This window comes from Poecilia formosa, unplaced genomic scaffold (assembly GCF_000485575.1).
Source record: "Poecilia formosa unplaced genomic scaffold, Poecilia_formosa-5.1.2 Scaffold185, whole genome shotgun sequence".
NCBI classification, from domain to species: domain Eukaryota; kingdom Metazoa; phylum Chordata; class Actinopteri; order Cyprinodontiformes; family Poeciliidae; genus Poecilia; species Poecilia formosa.
In genome coordinates this window covers 936617-955073 of record NW_006800124.1, presented here as the reverse complement: position 1 = coordinate 955073, position 18457 = coordinate 936617, and the positions used below count along the sequence as shown (strand labels likewise).

Genomic DNA, 18457 nt, shown 5'->3' with positions numbered 1-18457 from the left:
TAGAATTTCTTACGTAGGAATAAGAAATCCTACTTAAAGTTTCTTTCTGGTTACACTTAAACCAGAAGTTTACATACAGTGAAATAAAAGGCATGCACCTTTTTATCCCATCGTCTGAAGTTAAATCAGACGAAACGCCTCCTATTTAAGGTCAGTTAGAATTACCACAACGATTTCTTTTTTGCTAAATTCCACAGTAATGACAGAATATGTCAGATGTTTTTAAAATCAGACTTTTATATGCATTTGGTCAAGTATTTGGTAGTACTGTCTTTGTATGACTTGAGTCAAACATTTTAGGTTTTCTTCCACTAACTTCTTGCAATAATTTGCTGGAATTCTGACCCATTCCTTAAGGCAGAACCGGTATGACTGGGTCAGGTTTGTACGCACACACCTTTTAAGATCTACCAATAAATTCTCAGGGCTTTGTCTCATTTTGGCCTTCAGAACACCTACAATTTCTCTTTCTAAACTCTTAACATTTGTACTAATAGCAATCACTCCTTGGACATAATGACTAACCTACAAAGTGCCACTAGAACATGAATGTCCAACTTTCAGGCAAACCTCACAGCACAACAATCTGATCTGAAGCATCATCAGCGAAACAAAATGCAATCACACTAATAGTTTTAACACATGCGATCGGTTTCCTTCTGTGCTCTGAGTCTCTGTGCTGCCTTGCTGAGGAGATGGAGACCATTAGCAGCAATCAATGAGACTGCTACTTAGTCAGCCTTTACAGAGAGAGAAAAGTGCAGTGAGCAGGCAGAATCGTAGTATTTTGTAAAAAAAAAAAAAAAAAAGAAAGGGAAAGAATGACAAACTGTGGTCATGTCAGGACTGCAGAGATGCAAGTGGCTGCTAAAATTATGATGGAGTCATTCATCTGGAAATAATCTGTGAGGTGTGATGACAGCACAGAAGATTTAGCTCTTATGACTAAAACAACTATAGGCGTGGCAGGAGCTAGTGTTATTTCAACTTACTTATTGCAAATTACTTCAACGGTGACATATAATAAACACAAATGTTTAAATGTTTAAATTCATACACTCAGAAGAGTTTGGTACTGCCACCTCTGGACAATGTCGGCATTGTTAATAATAATTAGTTTTCAGTCAACTAACCTGGCTAACTTCAGGTCAAAAAAATAAATGAATAATTATCAACATTGTTCTCACGATACAAGTGACAAAAGAAAAGGTAAATCACACAATGTGAATTTGGGAAATTAGATTTCTGCGCTAAAAGCAAAACTGTATGAAACAGTTGGTGAAGGCAAATCTTTTTCACAACAAAGTTATCTTCTGCCATAAAATAAATAAATGGAAATAATATTTGTCAATTTAGTTTGCTTTAATTTGAAATTTCACCTTGGGGCCCAACATGACAGTTTGGTTAGGGCCCCCAAAACACTTTGAACCGACTCTGTAACCTGTGTACAATGGTCATAAAAACATAATAGGTTTTATTTAATATAATTTTGCCTTGTCTAATCTCAAGAGAATTTTCGAAATGTATTTATTTGATGTGGTTTTGTCCATCTGTATTTGTTTCATGATAAAAAAAACAAAAACGTTTCAGCTGGAAAAGAAGTAGAAAGCTTTAGATTCCTGTCTCAAAACAAAACTGAGGCCTTGTTTTTGTTTGTTTAACTTTGCCCACCGGTTTTGTTTTATTATTTTCAAAGACAAAGAATGTTAAATCTCATTTAAATGCCTGTTCATCCGTTTCAGCTACAAAAAGAAAAATGGTGTATAAAACTTAAAAAATAATTTCTGTTGTTTTCCATAATTTATTATGAAAACATTTAATCACCAAAACATATAACCCTTTCCATTATCTGCTAAACTGTTAAATTCTAACAAATTTTAGTATTCCACCAAAGCATAGAATTTCAACATACCAGATAAAAACTGTATACTATATATATATTTTTATTTTTAGCATGTAATGTCCTTCGAAATCCATTTTTTGGGGTTGTCAAATATATTATTTGATCTTAAAATTATATTGATTCATAAAAAGAGTGCACTTTAAGCTTCCTGGTACTTTAGTGCATGTCTGTGTTATTATGTCTGATTTAAACGCATCATTTCATATGAAATGGAGTCCATTTGTCAGGGCTTTATGTAATTGTTTTTATTGCGACACCCTGGGAGGTTGAACTCGTGGATGACGGATTGAATTCCGACAATGAGCAAAATTAAACATAGAGAACAACACGATTTTCACCCCGTTCTGAATGAACCCCGAACTACAGTCTTTCATTCATATAAATTCTAATCAACACCTAAAGATAATCCCCAGAATATCCAACGGAATCCGCAGCCATTGTGGAGGATAAAGCGTTTATAAACACAGGCACATTGCATATCGTGAGCCAGCTCACTTCCAAGTAGTAGGGTATTCTCGTGGGTTGAACCAATTCACCTCGCGGAACGGGGGGGTACCGGATGAAGAAGCTGCTCGTTTTCTTAAAATTTAAAGAGGAAACTTGTGAAAATGGCGTGTGTTGTGAAATAAACCACGAACATATCGTAGATAAAAATAAAGGAATTAAGAATGGAGGGTGGGTTAGCTTCGTTGTTCGGGGGTAAAAGGGCGGAGATCCCCTCGACATGATGCCACCACTTGGGGCGGCGAGCTATAGAGAAATAGAGCGCTGAAGTCGGATGAACCCACATAAACCGGTCGGACCAAAGCGAGTGATGATGTCTTCCCCGTGCATGTCTTCTCACAACTTCATCCCTTGAAACGTATCCTGTCGGGAAAATTCTGCTGTTACGCTCAGGTGAGATGAGACATCTCTAAATAGCTTCTCCAGCGTGTAGGAGGGAGGTTGTTGAGGACAAAGGCATCTGAGGATGAGGGTGTGTGTGTGTGTGTGTGCGTGTGAGGCTGAGAGGTGCCAAGTGCACCAGGATGGAGCTGAAGGCCGGGGAATGATGAAACATCTCACATGGATGTCAAGAAGCGCGCGCAGCTCTAATTTATGCCAATTCGGAACAAATTGTGCCGGAGTGGATAAAAAATACGGCATCACGATGTCTTATATTTATATTACTATTAATTTAAAAAAAAAACTGTCTTTTTCTGACCACATTTCTTTGCTGTTAGGTTAAAAATAAGGAAGAAATTGGGCGTTTTTATTAAAATTTTTCTTCTTCGTGTGTTGAATTCTTACCTTAAACCCTATTTGTTTGCTTAGCTAGCGTTTTAACATCCTGGTTCTGTTATTTAATATATCTTCTCCGCTCCCATTTTTTGGCTGCTTTAGATCACCGGCTCCTTTTTGCTCCTCATTCAACAGCTAATCTGAAAGCGCTAATCTAATCAGCATTTAATCCTGCGGTAGGTAGGCGGGAAGCGTGCTCTCCTCAGGAGGACCCCCCATGACATTTTATTTAGAAGAAGCTTGAAACGGGTGGAAATAAACGGACGTGTATATTTATGAGCAGAAGTGGCGGCATTTTCGCTAGCTGGACTGGAGCAGACAGGGAGGCTGCGCACCTTGCCCGCGCGTGGATGGCTGCATGGCCGGGGTTGTCCACACCCTGGAAGGCTCTCTTAGTCTGCAATGGTCGTAAATTACGGTCGTTCGGAGAAATGGGAAAAGTGGAGAGAAAAAATCGGAGTAAATAAGAACATTGAAGGGGTTTTCTTCATCATCTGTCTTAAAATAGTTTTGGGTTTGGATGCAGCTTCGCCTCCTCAAATATTCAGGAGACTGAAAACGTGAGAAGTCCACCTGTCCCAGTCGGATTCGCTCCCAGGCCTTGAGTTTCTCAGAACAGTGACGAAAAGAATAACATGATCCCCATTCATTGATGCCCATGCCAGCCATGTGATTCCCATGTGAGGGCATAAGGCTGCATCTTTTATATCTCACTCTTAGATTAATGCTTCAGTTATGATCATCTTCATTTTAAAAAATAGATTTTTGTAACACACAACATGACCTAATTTATTTTTATATGAACAGAAAAGCTACAATTATTTCTATTGCTGCTAAATTAATACTGTTTATTACACTTCAAGTAATGTTTTCTATTGCATTACGGTTTTGATACATAGGCTTGAGAATTATAAAATTAATTTAAGTTGTGCTTTCACATGCCTACTGGGCAATATCATATCTGATAGCCATTTTGATTTCTATTGAGTAGCATAAGTATAACAAATTGCTATTTAGCTTAGTTATTAGTCAGGCTGTTTGCATATGTGCAGTCAGCTACTTTAACAGACCTACAGCATTAGCTTAATAAGAGAGATAGTTAGCACTCTTTTTCCTTAAGCACTTTGTCTTTAGTGATCTTATGATGAAATCTGAAATTGTTTGTTTTTTTCTAATGCACACTGGGTAAAAATTCTACATACATGATCAAAAATTCACATGGAATCAAATACTTATCTAGATGTCCCACAGCAAGTTGCAGCCACCGGCTACTACTTGGCTACTTTCTTGTAGCCACCAGCATGCTTCTGATATAATTTTAACTGGAAACTTTTACAAATTCTTCTCATCAGAAATAGTGGGCCTCAATTAAATTGGTTGCTTTTTTGACATTTATCTGGATTTTAAAACATAGACAAAATTTTCAATACAGTTAAGGTCAGAGCTCAGAGGTTATCCAGGTGCTTAATGTTAGCTTGCTTTATCCATTCTAAAAACAGTTTTGATGTGTGTTTATTGGAACAGCCAGTTTTATTTTTTAAACTCTCCAGATGTTAATTTGAATTAAGTTGAAGAACTTAGTTCATTTTGTCATCCACTCTCGCTGCGCAGATAGTTTAGCGCTTCGCTGCGCAGATAGTTTAGCGCTTCTAGGTTGAAAAGTTTCACCTTGACTCCTCCAAACATTCTTGTAATGTATGATTAGCCTGGCCATTGCCTTCAAACATAATTCTGCTTGATTCTCATCTCTCTTCAGTGTCCTGTCTGGGACTTCACCCATTTACCTCAATTTCTTTGGTAGAATTTCAACCGGGCCACTCAGCGAACACGGATTTTCTTCACTTCTTCTAGGATGGTAGCTTGCCTATGGTTCTAGTTTGGCAATGGGAGCGGAGGAAGATGGATGCTGTACATCCATCCATCCATCCATCCATCCATCCATTTTCTTTACACCCTTGTCCCTTAGTGGGGTCGGGAGGGGTGCTGGTGCCTATCTCCAGCTAACGTTCCAGGCGAGAGGCGGGGTACACCCTGGACAGGTCGCCAGTCTGTCGCAGGGCAACACAGAGACACACAGGACAAACAACCATGCACACACGCACTCACACCTAGAGACAATTTGGAGAGGCCAATTAATCTGACAGTCATGTTTTTGGACTGTGGGAGGAAACCGGAGTACCTGGAGAAAACCCATGCATGCATAGGGAGAACATGCAAACTCCATGCAGACTGGGGCCGGGAATCGAACCCAGAACCGTCTTGCTGCAAGGCAACGGCTCTACCAACGCATCCAAATGTTGAGTAATTAAAGGTCGAGCAAGAAGAATGTTTAAGACATTTTATTGATGGCGTTGATATTGAATGATTATTTACAGTGCACAAAACCTTTGGTAAACTTCATAGTGTGGCTTTCTTCACTGTCGAGCTGGAATGCTAATTATGTCAAAGTCAAAGATTAGCAACCAATCGTTTGTCAGTACCTGACCTTCGTTATGCAATAAAGTGTAAAACAAGGGGCTGGTTTTTACCAGGCTTATGTATGATAGACTTGACTTGGTGGATCTTGCATTGTTCTTGAACAACCTGACCAAGAATTCCTTTAATTAGATATTACGATTTGAGTCTGACGAGGAATCCAAATCAGGCTTGGAGATTTGTGCCAGACAACCAACCAATGGTAGAAGTATAGACGTCAAAGGAATGAGTGCTGTATTTTCACTGTTATATATACTGTTCATACTGGGGTTTTTTTTCTGCTCCACAGACATTTGGTGATAATGAAGAAATAAAGCACTTACTAACCACTCAACCTTCACAGACTTTTTGAATCCCCCTGGGTCGTTGGACGCCCACCCTCCCCTTGAACTCAGAGTTCTTCACAAGGTGACTCTCACCGGCTGCAGGCACCGCCGTTAAAATCCACCCTCCAAGACTTTAAAAAAAGAAACAACAAAAAAGACGTTCCACCCTCCCTGCCCGTGTTTGCTTTATCAAATGCCCAAAAACAGCAAGGCCGTCAAGAGAGAGCTTGACGACGATGTCACGGAGTCTGTCAGGGACCTGCTTTCCAATGAGGACGCCTGCGATGATTCCTTCAAGAAGAGCTCGCTGATTGTCGACAGCCCCGAAGGCGAAGGCAAGGAGTGCGATGTGGAGGAAGGGGCCTCGGACAGCGAGGAGGAGGAGCGCCCGGCCTGGAACAGCAAGCTTCAGTACATCCTGGCCCAGGTTGGCTTCTCTGTAGGCCTGGGCAACGTGTGGCGGTTCCCCTACCTGTGCCAGAAGAACGGAGGCGGTGAGTTACTCTCAGCAGGCCTCGTTTACAGTTTTACTGTGGGCAGTTATAGCTTCCTCCCACTCAGACTGAACAGCAATAATAGAAACACATTATAAACTTAACAACTGAGAGGTAATATTTGTTCACAGCTGGAAAATATTTGAAAATAAGTTTATTATATTACACGTTGACTGTGTTATGGCCCCTGATTGTGCACCGTTCCTTCACACATTTATCTGTCCCTTAGCTATGCTTTAATGTTGACTCAGGCTCACTACCCACTTCTACACATGTAAACCTTGCATTAGATAACAGGGTGTCTGGCTGTGTATCCTTAAAAAGTCTTAAATTCATGTATCTAAAATTAAGGCCATAAAATGTCTTGACTTAAAAAAAAAAGTAATTTGTCGTTAAACATGTTCACGGGTCTTATTTATTTATTTTTTTATCTTTAATTTAATCTTTTACATTCTCGCGTGCAAACATCTATGACGTTTTGTGACTCAAGCCAGTTGAATCGATTGCTAACTAGCTGCTATATACCCTTGCTAGATAGCTAGCAAGCTATTTGCATGGCAGGACTATTTAATGTTGTATATTATATGTAGTGTTTTATTTTCTTTTTCATTACTTTTCTGTCAGGCAAAAGTTTGAATTGCGTGCAGTCGTATGTTGTGTTTTATGACTCGAGGCGGTTGAGGCTATAGCTAACTAGTTGCTAATATGCCTTTGCTAGCAAGCCAGCAAGCGATTTGCACCTATAATGGTTAAGTGCAAATTAAAAATATATATACTTGGCACTACGTGGGATAAGGCTGTAGAGTGTGAAAAGCACAAATCTGTTGTCAAAAGCCACAAACAGACTCCAGAATGTCACAGTTTTGATGTGGTGGAACTAAAGCTCTCAAGAAATGGTCACCACTGATATCACGTTAGCACTAATCTAGCAGAGCAGCATTTGGTGGACATGAAGCTTTGTGGATTTTAGACACAGTCAAGCACTAGTCAGAATGGTCTGGAAAAAAAGTCTTAAAAAGTCTTAAATTAGGTGAAACCTGCACAAACCCTAGATAAAATGTTCCTAATTCTTTGCATCTTCTCTATCGTCCTTGCATGCCTCCCTGTCTGAGATTTACCAAAGTAAAAGTATTGTTTTATTATTTTCATCAATCCTTTTGCTTATACAGGAAAATCTCTTGAGACTCATTGTCTCATTTACAAGAGACTTGTTACATACATCATCAGCAAATGTGTGTGACATGAAATGTTTGCGGTTGCTTTGAAAAGGCCAAAGTCCAACTTACATGTTACTTCAGCTGACTTCATGCACACATCAAGCATGTGTGGCTTTAGAAGTAGAAGGTTCTCAGTTGGAAAATCATCTTTGATTAGAAAATAATGGTGTTGAACTGAAGCCACATGTCTCCACCAAAATCCAGCTGGGAAATATAATGATGAGTAAGTATAATGTAAGTCAGACAACAGCTTAGCTAAATTAGACTCTTAAAGGTGTTATTTGGGACCAGTGGTAAGTCTGTGGTTATTGCCTGTTTACAGGATGGCTAATGCAAAAGGTTCAAACATGACACTGTCTTGTTGGTTTTCTAGCTTGTTGCTCGCAAATATGTTGATTTTTATGATCGGGCAGCGGTTTTGTAAAACAGCAGTAGTGAATGGAAGCAGCTGAAAGTATCAATTTTCATCAGATGATCAGTTTGTGTTTTTACTCAAACTCATTTAAAAGACAAAACCTGTTATTGTTAGGCCTGTCACAATTGCACATTTTGATGGACAATAAATTTTCCCAGACGTTATTGCAGTAAACAACAACATTGACTATTTTCAAGTAACAAAATGGTAATGGCACAATAATGCAAACTCTCAAAGATCAACAAAATTTAATTTGTAACAAACATTTAACACTGGAACTGGAAGACTTTTTAAATATCCTAAATAAATAAACAAAACAGCAAATACTGAAGTCTCTGTAGACAATTTGCCCTTTGAAAAAGGGAATAGTGGAAACCAATGCACCAGACTGAAGCTTTTTTGACATCTGGTCTTTGGTATAAAGACATAGAGACACAAGAAAAACAAACATGCAAATGGAAACGGTCGAGTTTGTTTTCATTTATGATGCGATTAATTGATTTATTACGTATTCCGACAGTCTTAGTTTGAACTCAGAACAGTATTATTGCTATCGAAACGTTAGTCTGATGACAATCTGTCATATCTTAAAACAACATGTTTGGCCCTAAATAGTCACTTGAAGCTAATCTGAAATATATCAATTGGCGACTTTATTTGTGGGGGGAAAAAACCCAATAAGGCAATAAGTTGCTTTATCTTAAAACTTTATTGTCGCCGCTGATCACTACATCAGTAGTTTCTGCGAGATCTGTCAACTCTGTTGAATAAACTGTTGTGTCCAAATTTTCTAAGGCATTTAAATAGGCGCAAGTCATCAACAGCCTTTTTTCAGTCTGGTTTTCACACCAGATGTACAAAATGTTCCCACAAACTACAAAGAGCGCAAAAGGCTGTCAGACTCTGCTGGAGCTTAAGAGAAATAAACCAAGAACAAACATGTTCACCTCATCGCAGCTTGTGTTTTTATTCCTGTGTGCTAGCCTTCTGTGAGAGGTACACTTTTGTTTTTTCTTTATTAAATGTATTCTAACTCCAAACCCATGAAAAGATCATGCATCTCTTTTGTAATAACACCATTCTTGCTCTGTGTTTACAATCAGTGCTGCACAATCTTGTTCGGTATTAAAATTAATCTCTGACTGAGGAAGTGTACTACAGCATATCTACTATATCTTTTCAAGATATACCAGCTAAGTCCATATTATTAACCACTAGTCTGTCCTGACAAGACAGCCTGCTTACTTTTTGACTAATAAGTGTCACATGACCTCCTGAGAACCAACATGCCGTAATAACCTGTCTGTGAACTCGTTTGGAAATCAGTCGTGTTTGTCTAACAGTAACCACACGGGAACACGGTGGTATCAGGAACACGTTAGGCGTTCTGAGGATGCTCTGGTGATAATACCCTACATGTATGTGTCCTAGAAAGGTGGGAACAAGCTGCAGGTGCTTCCCACCCGGAGATTATATAAAGCTGTCGCCTGCTTGATGAAAGCAGATTAAATGCAACTGAGATGGACGGGTTCGTCTGGGAGGAGACCGACTCTCAATCTGGGTGTGTTATTGTTAAGAAATGATGAGTTGTCGGTGAGCTTTCCACACCAAGAGAACAACAGTTACTAATATAGTCGAATAAGATTCCTGTTACACTCTATACATAGTCATATGAAAAAAAGAAAAACTTCTCACACATTTGAACATATAGAAATTTACTATTGGGTTTAACGATGCAGAAAATTTCAATATAAAAAAATAAGAACGGAATTTATTTATTTATTTTTTTAATAAAAAAAGGTATTTTATTCTTTTTAAAAATGGTGATTTGGGTCACTTATATATATATATATAGTTTGACTAAAGCAAGTTTAATTTTATTGTTTGTAGGCAGCCTCATCACGTTTTTTCCCCATAATAGACCAAATTAGACTTATTCAGCTCCTCATGCTGATGAGGAGCTGAATATTTTGTTTGGTGATGTAATTTTTTCAGAACTATACACTGATGGAATGCAAAATCCAATAAGGTTTGTTTTGGTAACAAATGCACCAACAGCAAGACATCACTTTGATCAAACAGGACAGAGCATTAGTCTACTGAAAAGCTTAATATACCACTTATTCCATCTATAAAACCTCAATGTAATCAATAATAATTCTGGGACTTCCAGTGGTCATTGGGCCGGAGGCAGGGTACATCCTGGACAATTTGCCAAATGTTTTTAGTTCAGGTTCGGTGCATCTTTATGCCTCTGCTTCTCTGTCATGTTTTCAGGCCTGCTTTAAACAACTCCTTGAACTCTGCTGTGTTCATCTATAATTTGATTAAAATGGCAGATCTGGGGCTTGGAGCAGGTCCCTGTGAGTGTCCTTCTACTCCTATTTCACTCAGGACCTTAGTGAGTTGTTAACAATGTGTTAAGAGAGCTTCCTTACCTCTGCCTCCCTCCCATTGCAGGGGGAATTGGAGGGTTAACACTTGGTTCAAAGGTTGAGGGTATACTGAGAAAAAAACTGCATGGTATTGCTTTCTATTTACAGTCTAACCATATCCAAGCTAGCTTGCTAAAAGCTAAGAAGGAGCAACAGTTGAAACTTTAAGAGTAGATATATATATTTTATTAGTTCTTTAATAAAGTTTAGCAAAGAATATTGTTGGATGGATATGATTTATGAAGTATTTTTAATTTTTTTGTATCCATTTAATCATGTTCTTACATATTGTGCCTACGGCATGTATGGAAGCTAGCTTGCTAAAAGCTAAGATAGGAGAGACATTTGGAACTTTAAGAGTAGATACATGTTATATCTTTTCCTAGCTGTTTAATACTTTTTAGCCAAGAAAGTATTTAAATGTGAACAATAAACTAATTGTTCACATTTATTGTTTATTTACAACACATGATTCAATTTTAAAAGAGAACACATTAAAATTTTGCTTTGAGGCTCAAGAACTATAAAAGAATTCAAAAGGACTGGTGGTTTATTCCAGGAATGAAGTAGAAAATTACGATCAAAACAAAACACAACCGTACATACCGTTGATTTTGTTGGAAGCTGTTGAGTTTCTTTTTCGAGAACAATAGAAACCAGACAGAGTTTCCCCTCCAAGAATCAGTTGTATGTGAGCAAACCAGAATTAGCCGTTTTGATATTAAAAGCAGGTCGAACATAGCACATCCTAACAACAACACATAGAAGGGACACTCATGCTGATTTTCCTTTGTATTGCCACTCCCACCCAGGTCAAATCTGGGTGGGACAGCGGAACTCAGGAAGCAATTTTCAATAAACGCCCGGCCATATGGAACAATAAGATCTGTTGAAACAGACATAATACCACCAACCCACCAGGGTTCACATCTGTTGTTGTGGTTTGTCTACAAGACATGACGGGGCGGCTGTGGCTCAGCAGGAGAGACGCTGAGTTTGGTTCCAGACCCCCAACCTGCAGTCCCCTGAAATCCAATCTGATTCTATCTGCAAATCGCTGTGTGAATATGTGACTTTTAACACTTTGAGGGGTCAGTCAGACTAGAACAAGCTTAATCCAACAGAATGTTTGATAGACAACTACAGTATACAATGCTGAGAAAAAGTATTTGCTCCGTAGAAAATGGTGTCTCTAAATGTTTCAAATCATCAAATTAATTTGGATATAGTCCTTTGGGATTTTGTGCAATAGAGCAGAATTTGTTTTTACATTCTAAACTATGGCAATTTGTCCAGGACCCAAAGAGGTAAATCCACCACAAACCATCACACTACCACTTTGTTTGGCTGTAAGTAGCTGCATTTCCATCATCCATAAAATTGTGTAAAATCTTAATGCCACTTTTGGCATTAAGATGTACGGCCCAAATCAAAAACTGTCAATGGACATTTGGCTCATTTGGTTTTATCCATCCGTAGAATATTTTCCCAAAAGACTTGGTGCTTATGTAGATGTTTTTTTGGTAAATGTCAGATGATTCTTTCCGTTTCTCTGGTCGGTTGTGTTTTGGCTTTGGAACTCTCAAGTAGATGCTTTTTCACTTGGTCTCATACAAGCACAACGACCTTAACAAGGTTAAAGGGAAGGAACCTCACTACATTATCTAGTTTCCCCTGATTTGAGAGGAAAAGAGACAATATCTGATCTAAAAGCTCGCTGACTCTCTAAATCCCTCTAAAGTTGTGGTTTCCAATCTACACCTGCAAGAGCTCTGCCTTTACAGATATGACTCTTTTTATCTTTCTTTACCACACCATTAAGGCCTGCTCTGATGTTGGTAAATCAGCCTCAACTCGTAAACTTATAATGCAGTTGTAGTCCAGGCTAATTTAAGACTTCGGCGTCTTTTATAGCTTCCAGAATAGTTTGGCTGCACCACACATCACAAGGGAGATGAAAACCCCCCAGATGTTTAGAAAGAGCACCGTGTGTCAGTCGTCCCATGTGCATTGTTGCTTCGAGGAAATGAAACCTCCTGATGTCACGGATATCTGATGTAACGGCTTCCTGCCCTTGCGTTTTGCTTCATCAAGCACGTTATGCGCTCTGTTTTGATTGGCAGGAGCGTACCTGGTGCCCTATCTGATCCTGCTCGTCCTGATTGGCATCCCGCTGTTCTTCCTGGAGCTCGCCGTGGGCCAGCGTATCCGCAGGGGCAGCATCGGCGTGTGGAACTACATCAGCCCTCGGCTGGGGGGCATCGGCTTTGCCAGCTGCGTGGTGAGTCAGACGCCGGGAAGTTTTCTGTTCCGCACTCACAAAGTGAAAGCTGACCCCTAAAAAAAAACATTAATCTTTCTGATGCAATGCCTCTGTGAGGTGTCAAGTAGTGTAAAGCATTAAAGGTCAAAGTGTTACGTAGTAGTGCTAAATGTTTTTCTTAAAAACATTTTTACACAAGAAATTGATTCATACAAAAAATCAGTTTATTTCAGTTATTTAGTCTTTGAATCAGAACAGAAGGAGGCTTATTCTTTACAAGAAATCTGCAAGTCTTTTTGAGAAAATAATACATTTTGGATTTAAAGGCCAACGTACAATCATTCATTTTAGGTAATAAAATTAACTCTTAAAACTTAAAAGAAAATTGTATAATAATACATTATTTCACTTTTTAAAAACAGGAAAAGAGATACTTCTGCTGTTAAAATAAATTACTATGCCAGTTGTATTTTATATATTTAATTCTTAAAATGTATTTATTTTGATGCACGGATTTAAAAAAAAAACAACAGATTTAGTATAATTTATGATGCACATTATACATTTTACCATTTACATCTTTTTCAGTTAGAAGACATGTTGCATTAATCAGGGTGATGGGCGGCGCTCCCTTTGTTTCTACAGTGTTACTTATGTTTCATAAGCTGAAATATTTACAAACAACCAAGTCTCAAATAACATGACAGAAGGTTTTAGTGGCTTTGAAACGTTGGTTAAGCTTGATACCGGTAAGCAGATTATGCCTCATTTATTTGTTTGCTTGCAGGTGTGCTTCTTTGTGGCTCTCTACTACAATGTCATCATCAGCTGGAGTCTGTTCTACTTCTCCCAGTCCTTCCAGCAGCCGCTGCCATGGCATGAATGTCCACTTGTCAAGAACAAGACCAGTACATGTAAGACACCAGCAGCATGTAACATTGGGCAGGGGGGACGGGGTAACTAATGATAAACTAGATAACTAATGTTTAACTAAATATCTTTAGTTAAACTAAATATCTTTCTGGAATATCTTCTGTTTGGCTCCACAGTGTTGGGCGATATGATGAAAATGTTTTATTACAATATTATGATCATAGTGTTATGATTTTCTACAAGCGTTGCTCTGAAAGAATGAAAACATATTTATGTTTATAAAGTAAATATTTTACTTTATTTAAAAAGTAAAATATTCAAATGAGTTTGTACAATTTTGTCAGTTTTTGTCTGACACAGTTGATATTAATGTTTCAAGCTAATTTGCCTCACAAAAAAACAATCGATTTTAACTTCAGTTTCATTTTTGCTTGATTGAAAATTTGGTATCAGGGTTTTGTTTTGTTCTCTAATTCATTAAAGTTATCAATTTAACCTCAACATCAATATTACTATTATTATCATTCATCACTCTGTTACCAACTTACTCAGAATGTATTGAATAACATCGTTCAGGGATAAATTACAGCCTGAACACACAATGCACCCGCATTGAGACATCTGACGATTCTGTTAGCTGCTTTAATTAGCTTTATGCTATCAGAAGTGTTCATATGTGGTTAGGGTTCTTATTGTGAATGTTGCTGTATTTACAAGGTAAATTGAGGCATTACTTGTAAAGAGTTAAACAGAGGAACTAGACCATAATTACAATACGTAGTTCACACGTCTATATCAATAACTAACAAACCAACTTGTGTGACTGACCATCCATGCATCTTGCTGGGGTTTTTTCCTTCCACGTCTCTTGGTGCAGAAATGACTCTTGCCGTTCTCTGAACCTGACTGTTGTTTGGTTTGAACCACAGATGTGGTGCCAGAGTGTGAGAAGAGCTCGGCCACCACCTATTACTGGTACCGTGAGGCCCTGGACATTTCCAACAGCATCTCTGAGGGCGGAGGACTCAACTGGAAGATGACAGTGTGCCTGCTGGCCGCCTGGTCCATGGTGTGCCTCGCCATGATCAAGGGAATCCAGTCTTCAGGGAAGGTGTGGAGCCCTACTATTACTTCCAAGTTAAATATAGACATTTAGTGACACCTTTTTCTGAGAAGTAGAGGAACTGATGTGAGAATGGTTTCCAAGAGCAACCTAGTAGAGCAGAGAAAATTGGTTACTACAGCTGCCCTACAATCCTGCTAATTTGGCTCAGTTAACTTCTCAATCTGAAAGTGCTAATACAAAAAGTCTTCTTTTGCATTGTCAGTCTTCCCCGGTATAATTAGCTCACTTTAGCTCAATCGAAAGGGTCTAAAGTGACCGATTAGATGTGACTTCATAAATCTTTCTCATGAAAGGTTTCTTAAACTGCGTATGATCTTTAAAGGACTTCTTGCTTCAGCTTAGTATAACAAAGCATCTGGAGGGATTAGCCCCACCAGCTAAAGGTTGCTCTCCCCGCTCGTCATCTCCTCCGTACATCGTGATCTTAATTGTTGCAAAGTTTCTCCAGTCATATGACCAGCATTAACCGTGTTCCTCTGAGTTCAAAGTCAGGCCTGTGCTTCTGGCTTTAATCTTTTATGGATACATTTTGATGCAGGATGTTGATTAACTTTGAACCGCAAGAGTGTGCGGCTGAAATGAACACACTTCACTTAATGTCTTGGTCTTTAAAAGACCATGTTCTGGTTGAAGGTTTTAAGCAGGTTGTTTGACTGACCTTGGTGATCTTTTTGAATGTTGCTTGTAGGGTTTTTTTTTTTTTTGTTGAAGGATTTATTGGCTCTAGTGGCCTTTATTTGATAGTGAATTGACAGTAAAGTGGGTAATGAGAGAAGGGGAAGACATGCAGCAAAGGTCACCAAGCTGGGAATTGAACCTGCAACTGCCAAACTGAGGCCTTTTTATGTAGGTTTTGCTTAACCCCTGCACCACCACAGCACCCCGCTTGACTTCCACAGAAGACAGTGTCAAAAGATAACGTATGCAAAGCTGCGAAGCATCTCTGAAAGCTCTGTCAGAGAGTTATGTAGGCGGAAGTTAGACTTCCCAAAGTGAACTGGACAGGATGCAACACACCAGAGACAGAGGACACGCTGCTAAAAGCTAAACCAGATTTCCTACTTTCCATCTGGACATAAGCCGTTCCTCGAATCTCCCGACCTCTAGTCAGCCTCTTCAGAAGTGGAGTGGCTGAAACTTTCATTGCCATCAGAAATATAAAGTCCTCGTGGTCTCTGGTTCCATCTGGTTTTAAAAAATTTCCACTTTGGAAAGCAATAAAAAAAAAAACAGTCAGCTACATTATAATACAAAAGAAAATAGGAATACCCCTTAGTGGTGGAGTTCCAGGTGTAGGCAAAGTGGAAATATATCGATTCACATAAGGATACGGGACAGTAGAATAATAATAAATCTGAACAAATCTACTCTGGATATTTTATGAAGTGGATATTTTTTCATCTGTTCTTGAAAAGACAAGAACTGTGTTTACACCTTCTTTGTGATTCTAACTCATGATCCTGTAATAATTCTGAGAGAGATGGAGGAAGTTCAAATCATCTCTTTCATCGATCATAATGGACAAAGATCATATCCCCTAGTCCAACGTCTCTCTGCCCGGGTTTCTACCCACACGACCGGATGGAAATTTGAAGAGAAACGACAAAAGCAAACGAGGTAGATTAGCTGTTTGCCTACAACTTTATACTGCTGTGGAATATTCTTGACACAATTCAACTTTTTTCAATTATACCACTTCTAGGAGCTTATATTGGAAATTTAACGGAAGCAGAGTTGGGGACAAACCAAACAGATGTGGACGAAAACCAACAAAACAGCTATTTTGTTTTGTTTGTTTTTTACTGGAATAACCTCTGAATATCCAGTCTACTACACCTGTTTTTAAACAGACACAAACTTTTTGAATGTATTTTAAAAATCTGTTTTTCCAAACCAAAACATATCCACACCACTGTGCAAGGCGTTTTCTTCCAGAGAGTTTTCCTGATCCGGTTATCTTACAAACGATTCTGCTCCCTGTGCTACAAAAGAATAGAAATAGAAATGCTCACACTTACCCAGCTTACACAAAAGCCTTGCCCAAAGAATTTCTGAGCCAAAAACAGTGTTTCTGTATCGTGTGTGTATGTGTGAGTGTGGGCGTGAAAAGGGATCAGACCATTTGGTTACCATGGCAATGCGCGCCTTTTTGGCTTGGTTTAATTGCCAGGGGTTTGGAAAAAAATAAATGGCCTTGTGGTGGTGATGGTGGATTTTGTCTACAATGTGATGTACTGGAGAACATAATCTGTAACTTTATGGATTAGGACAGATTATTAGACACATTAGACTTTAAAGAATCACACACTTCCACAGTGTGTAATGAAAATGTTTACACATCACCGTGGAAAATCGTTGCGTTTGCACCTGTGTGTGAAGATAACAGTGGGATTTCCCAAAACTTGACCTTTTTGCAGGATTCAGCTGGTTGTAATCCTGAAGAGTACAGGTCTCTTCTTTACAAAACACAAAGTTGAGGATCTGAAGCCTAAAACTGTTTGGCTTTAGGACGAGTCCGATCAAGGTTTGAGACAAAAACACAGCCCTGAATCCCAGAGTGCTTGTCCAAAGACAAGTCCTGATGAGAACAGCAGCTGGGAAAAAGTGAAGAGAACAAAGAAATTTCTCAAATTGGACTTTTGACTTCATGTTGGTTCAGATTTTATTTTGAAACCGATTTTGCTTTTGTGTTGCTTTGAATAATCTTGAGTAAGAAAGCATGCATTATCATTAGCCTTACCCAAAGAACTGAAAAAGGTCAGTAGAACTTTGCGCCATACCTAAAGAGAACTCATTTGAGACATGGCACAGCCTCCTTCAGAATTACATATGGACCACCAAGCAGCAGACATAATGTTTCTGATTCACCTAACCATGCCTATGACTCAACCACAAACCACCTCAGAGAGTCTGCAGCCGCGCCCTCACAGCCCATCCTGTAAATCCATGTGTCACCGTGTCTTGGGCGGATGACTCAGGTCTTTTATCCCGCTCTCCGTCTTTGAAGCTCACCTTGTCTTATCAAACAAGCCCGTTGGTTAATGATGGGTTTTGCATCTGGGTCAACAACTAGTCGTGGCCAAGAGCCACAAAAGAAAATTACACAGACTGCAGAAAAATTTGGATGCAAATCTCTCAATTACAAAAACAAAAGAAGCTATTGCCAACTTCCACAATGATCCTACATCCAGCCCAAGAGACAAAATGATATATACACTACATTATCTGCCTTTCCTGCTATTCTTTTGTTACTTTACAATGCACAGTTTGATAAGCACAAAAATCAGATTGGCATACATATTATGGGAAAAAAAATACTGGATACTTATGACGCTGTTGCAGAATAAACAAAACTGTGACTCAAATTACCGGAACAACCCAATCTTAATCTCACTTAATCTATCAACGATTCGCTCATCTGCCATGTGTCATCCTTGAAACTAAAAGTAAGTATAATTTTCTGACTAATTCAGGTATTCTGTACCTGAAGATGTTGAGGAGTCCTTAGAGCAGTGGTTCCCAAACTTTTTTCTTCTGCGCCCCCCCCTATAGATTACAAATGGCTGTCTGGTTGAAATGACGCTTGTGAGGAGGGGGGGGGGGGCTTTTTTGGGGGCAAAATGAATGTACGTAGCTGAAAATAGACACC

General features: G+C 38.9%; 1 protein-coding gene across 1 annotated transcript in view; it reads left to right on the top strand.

Annotated features, from left to right (window-relative positions):
• Positions 1–2660: 2660 nt before the first annotated feature.
• Positions 2661–18457, top strand: part of slc6a15 (solute carrier family 6 member 15) — a 25323-nt gene continuing 9526 nt past the window's right edge. Inside the window, exons 1-5 of the mRNA XM_007566014.2 lie at positions 2661–2800; positions 5949–6479; positions 12670–12827; positions 13597–13723; positions 14612–14793. Coding sequence (XP_007566076.1) covers positions 6179–6479; positions 12670–12827; positions 13597–13723; positions 14612–14793 — 768 coding nt within the window. The 5' untranslated portion in view covers positions 2661–2800; positions 5949–6178. The remainder of the gene's footprint in view (positions 2801–5948; positions 6480–12669; positions 12828–13596; positions 13724–14611; positions 14794–18457) is intronic.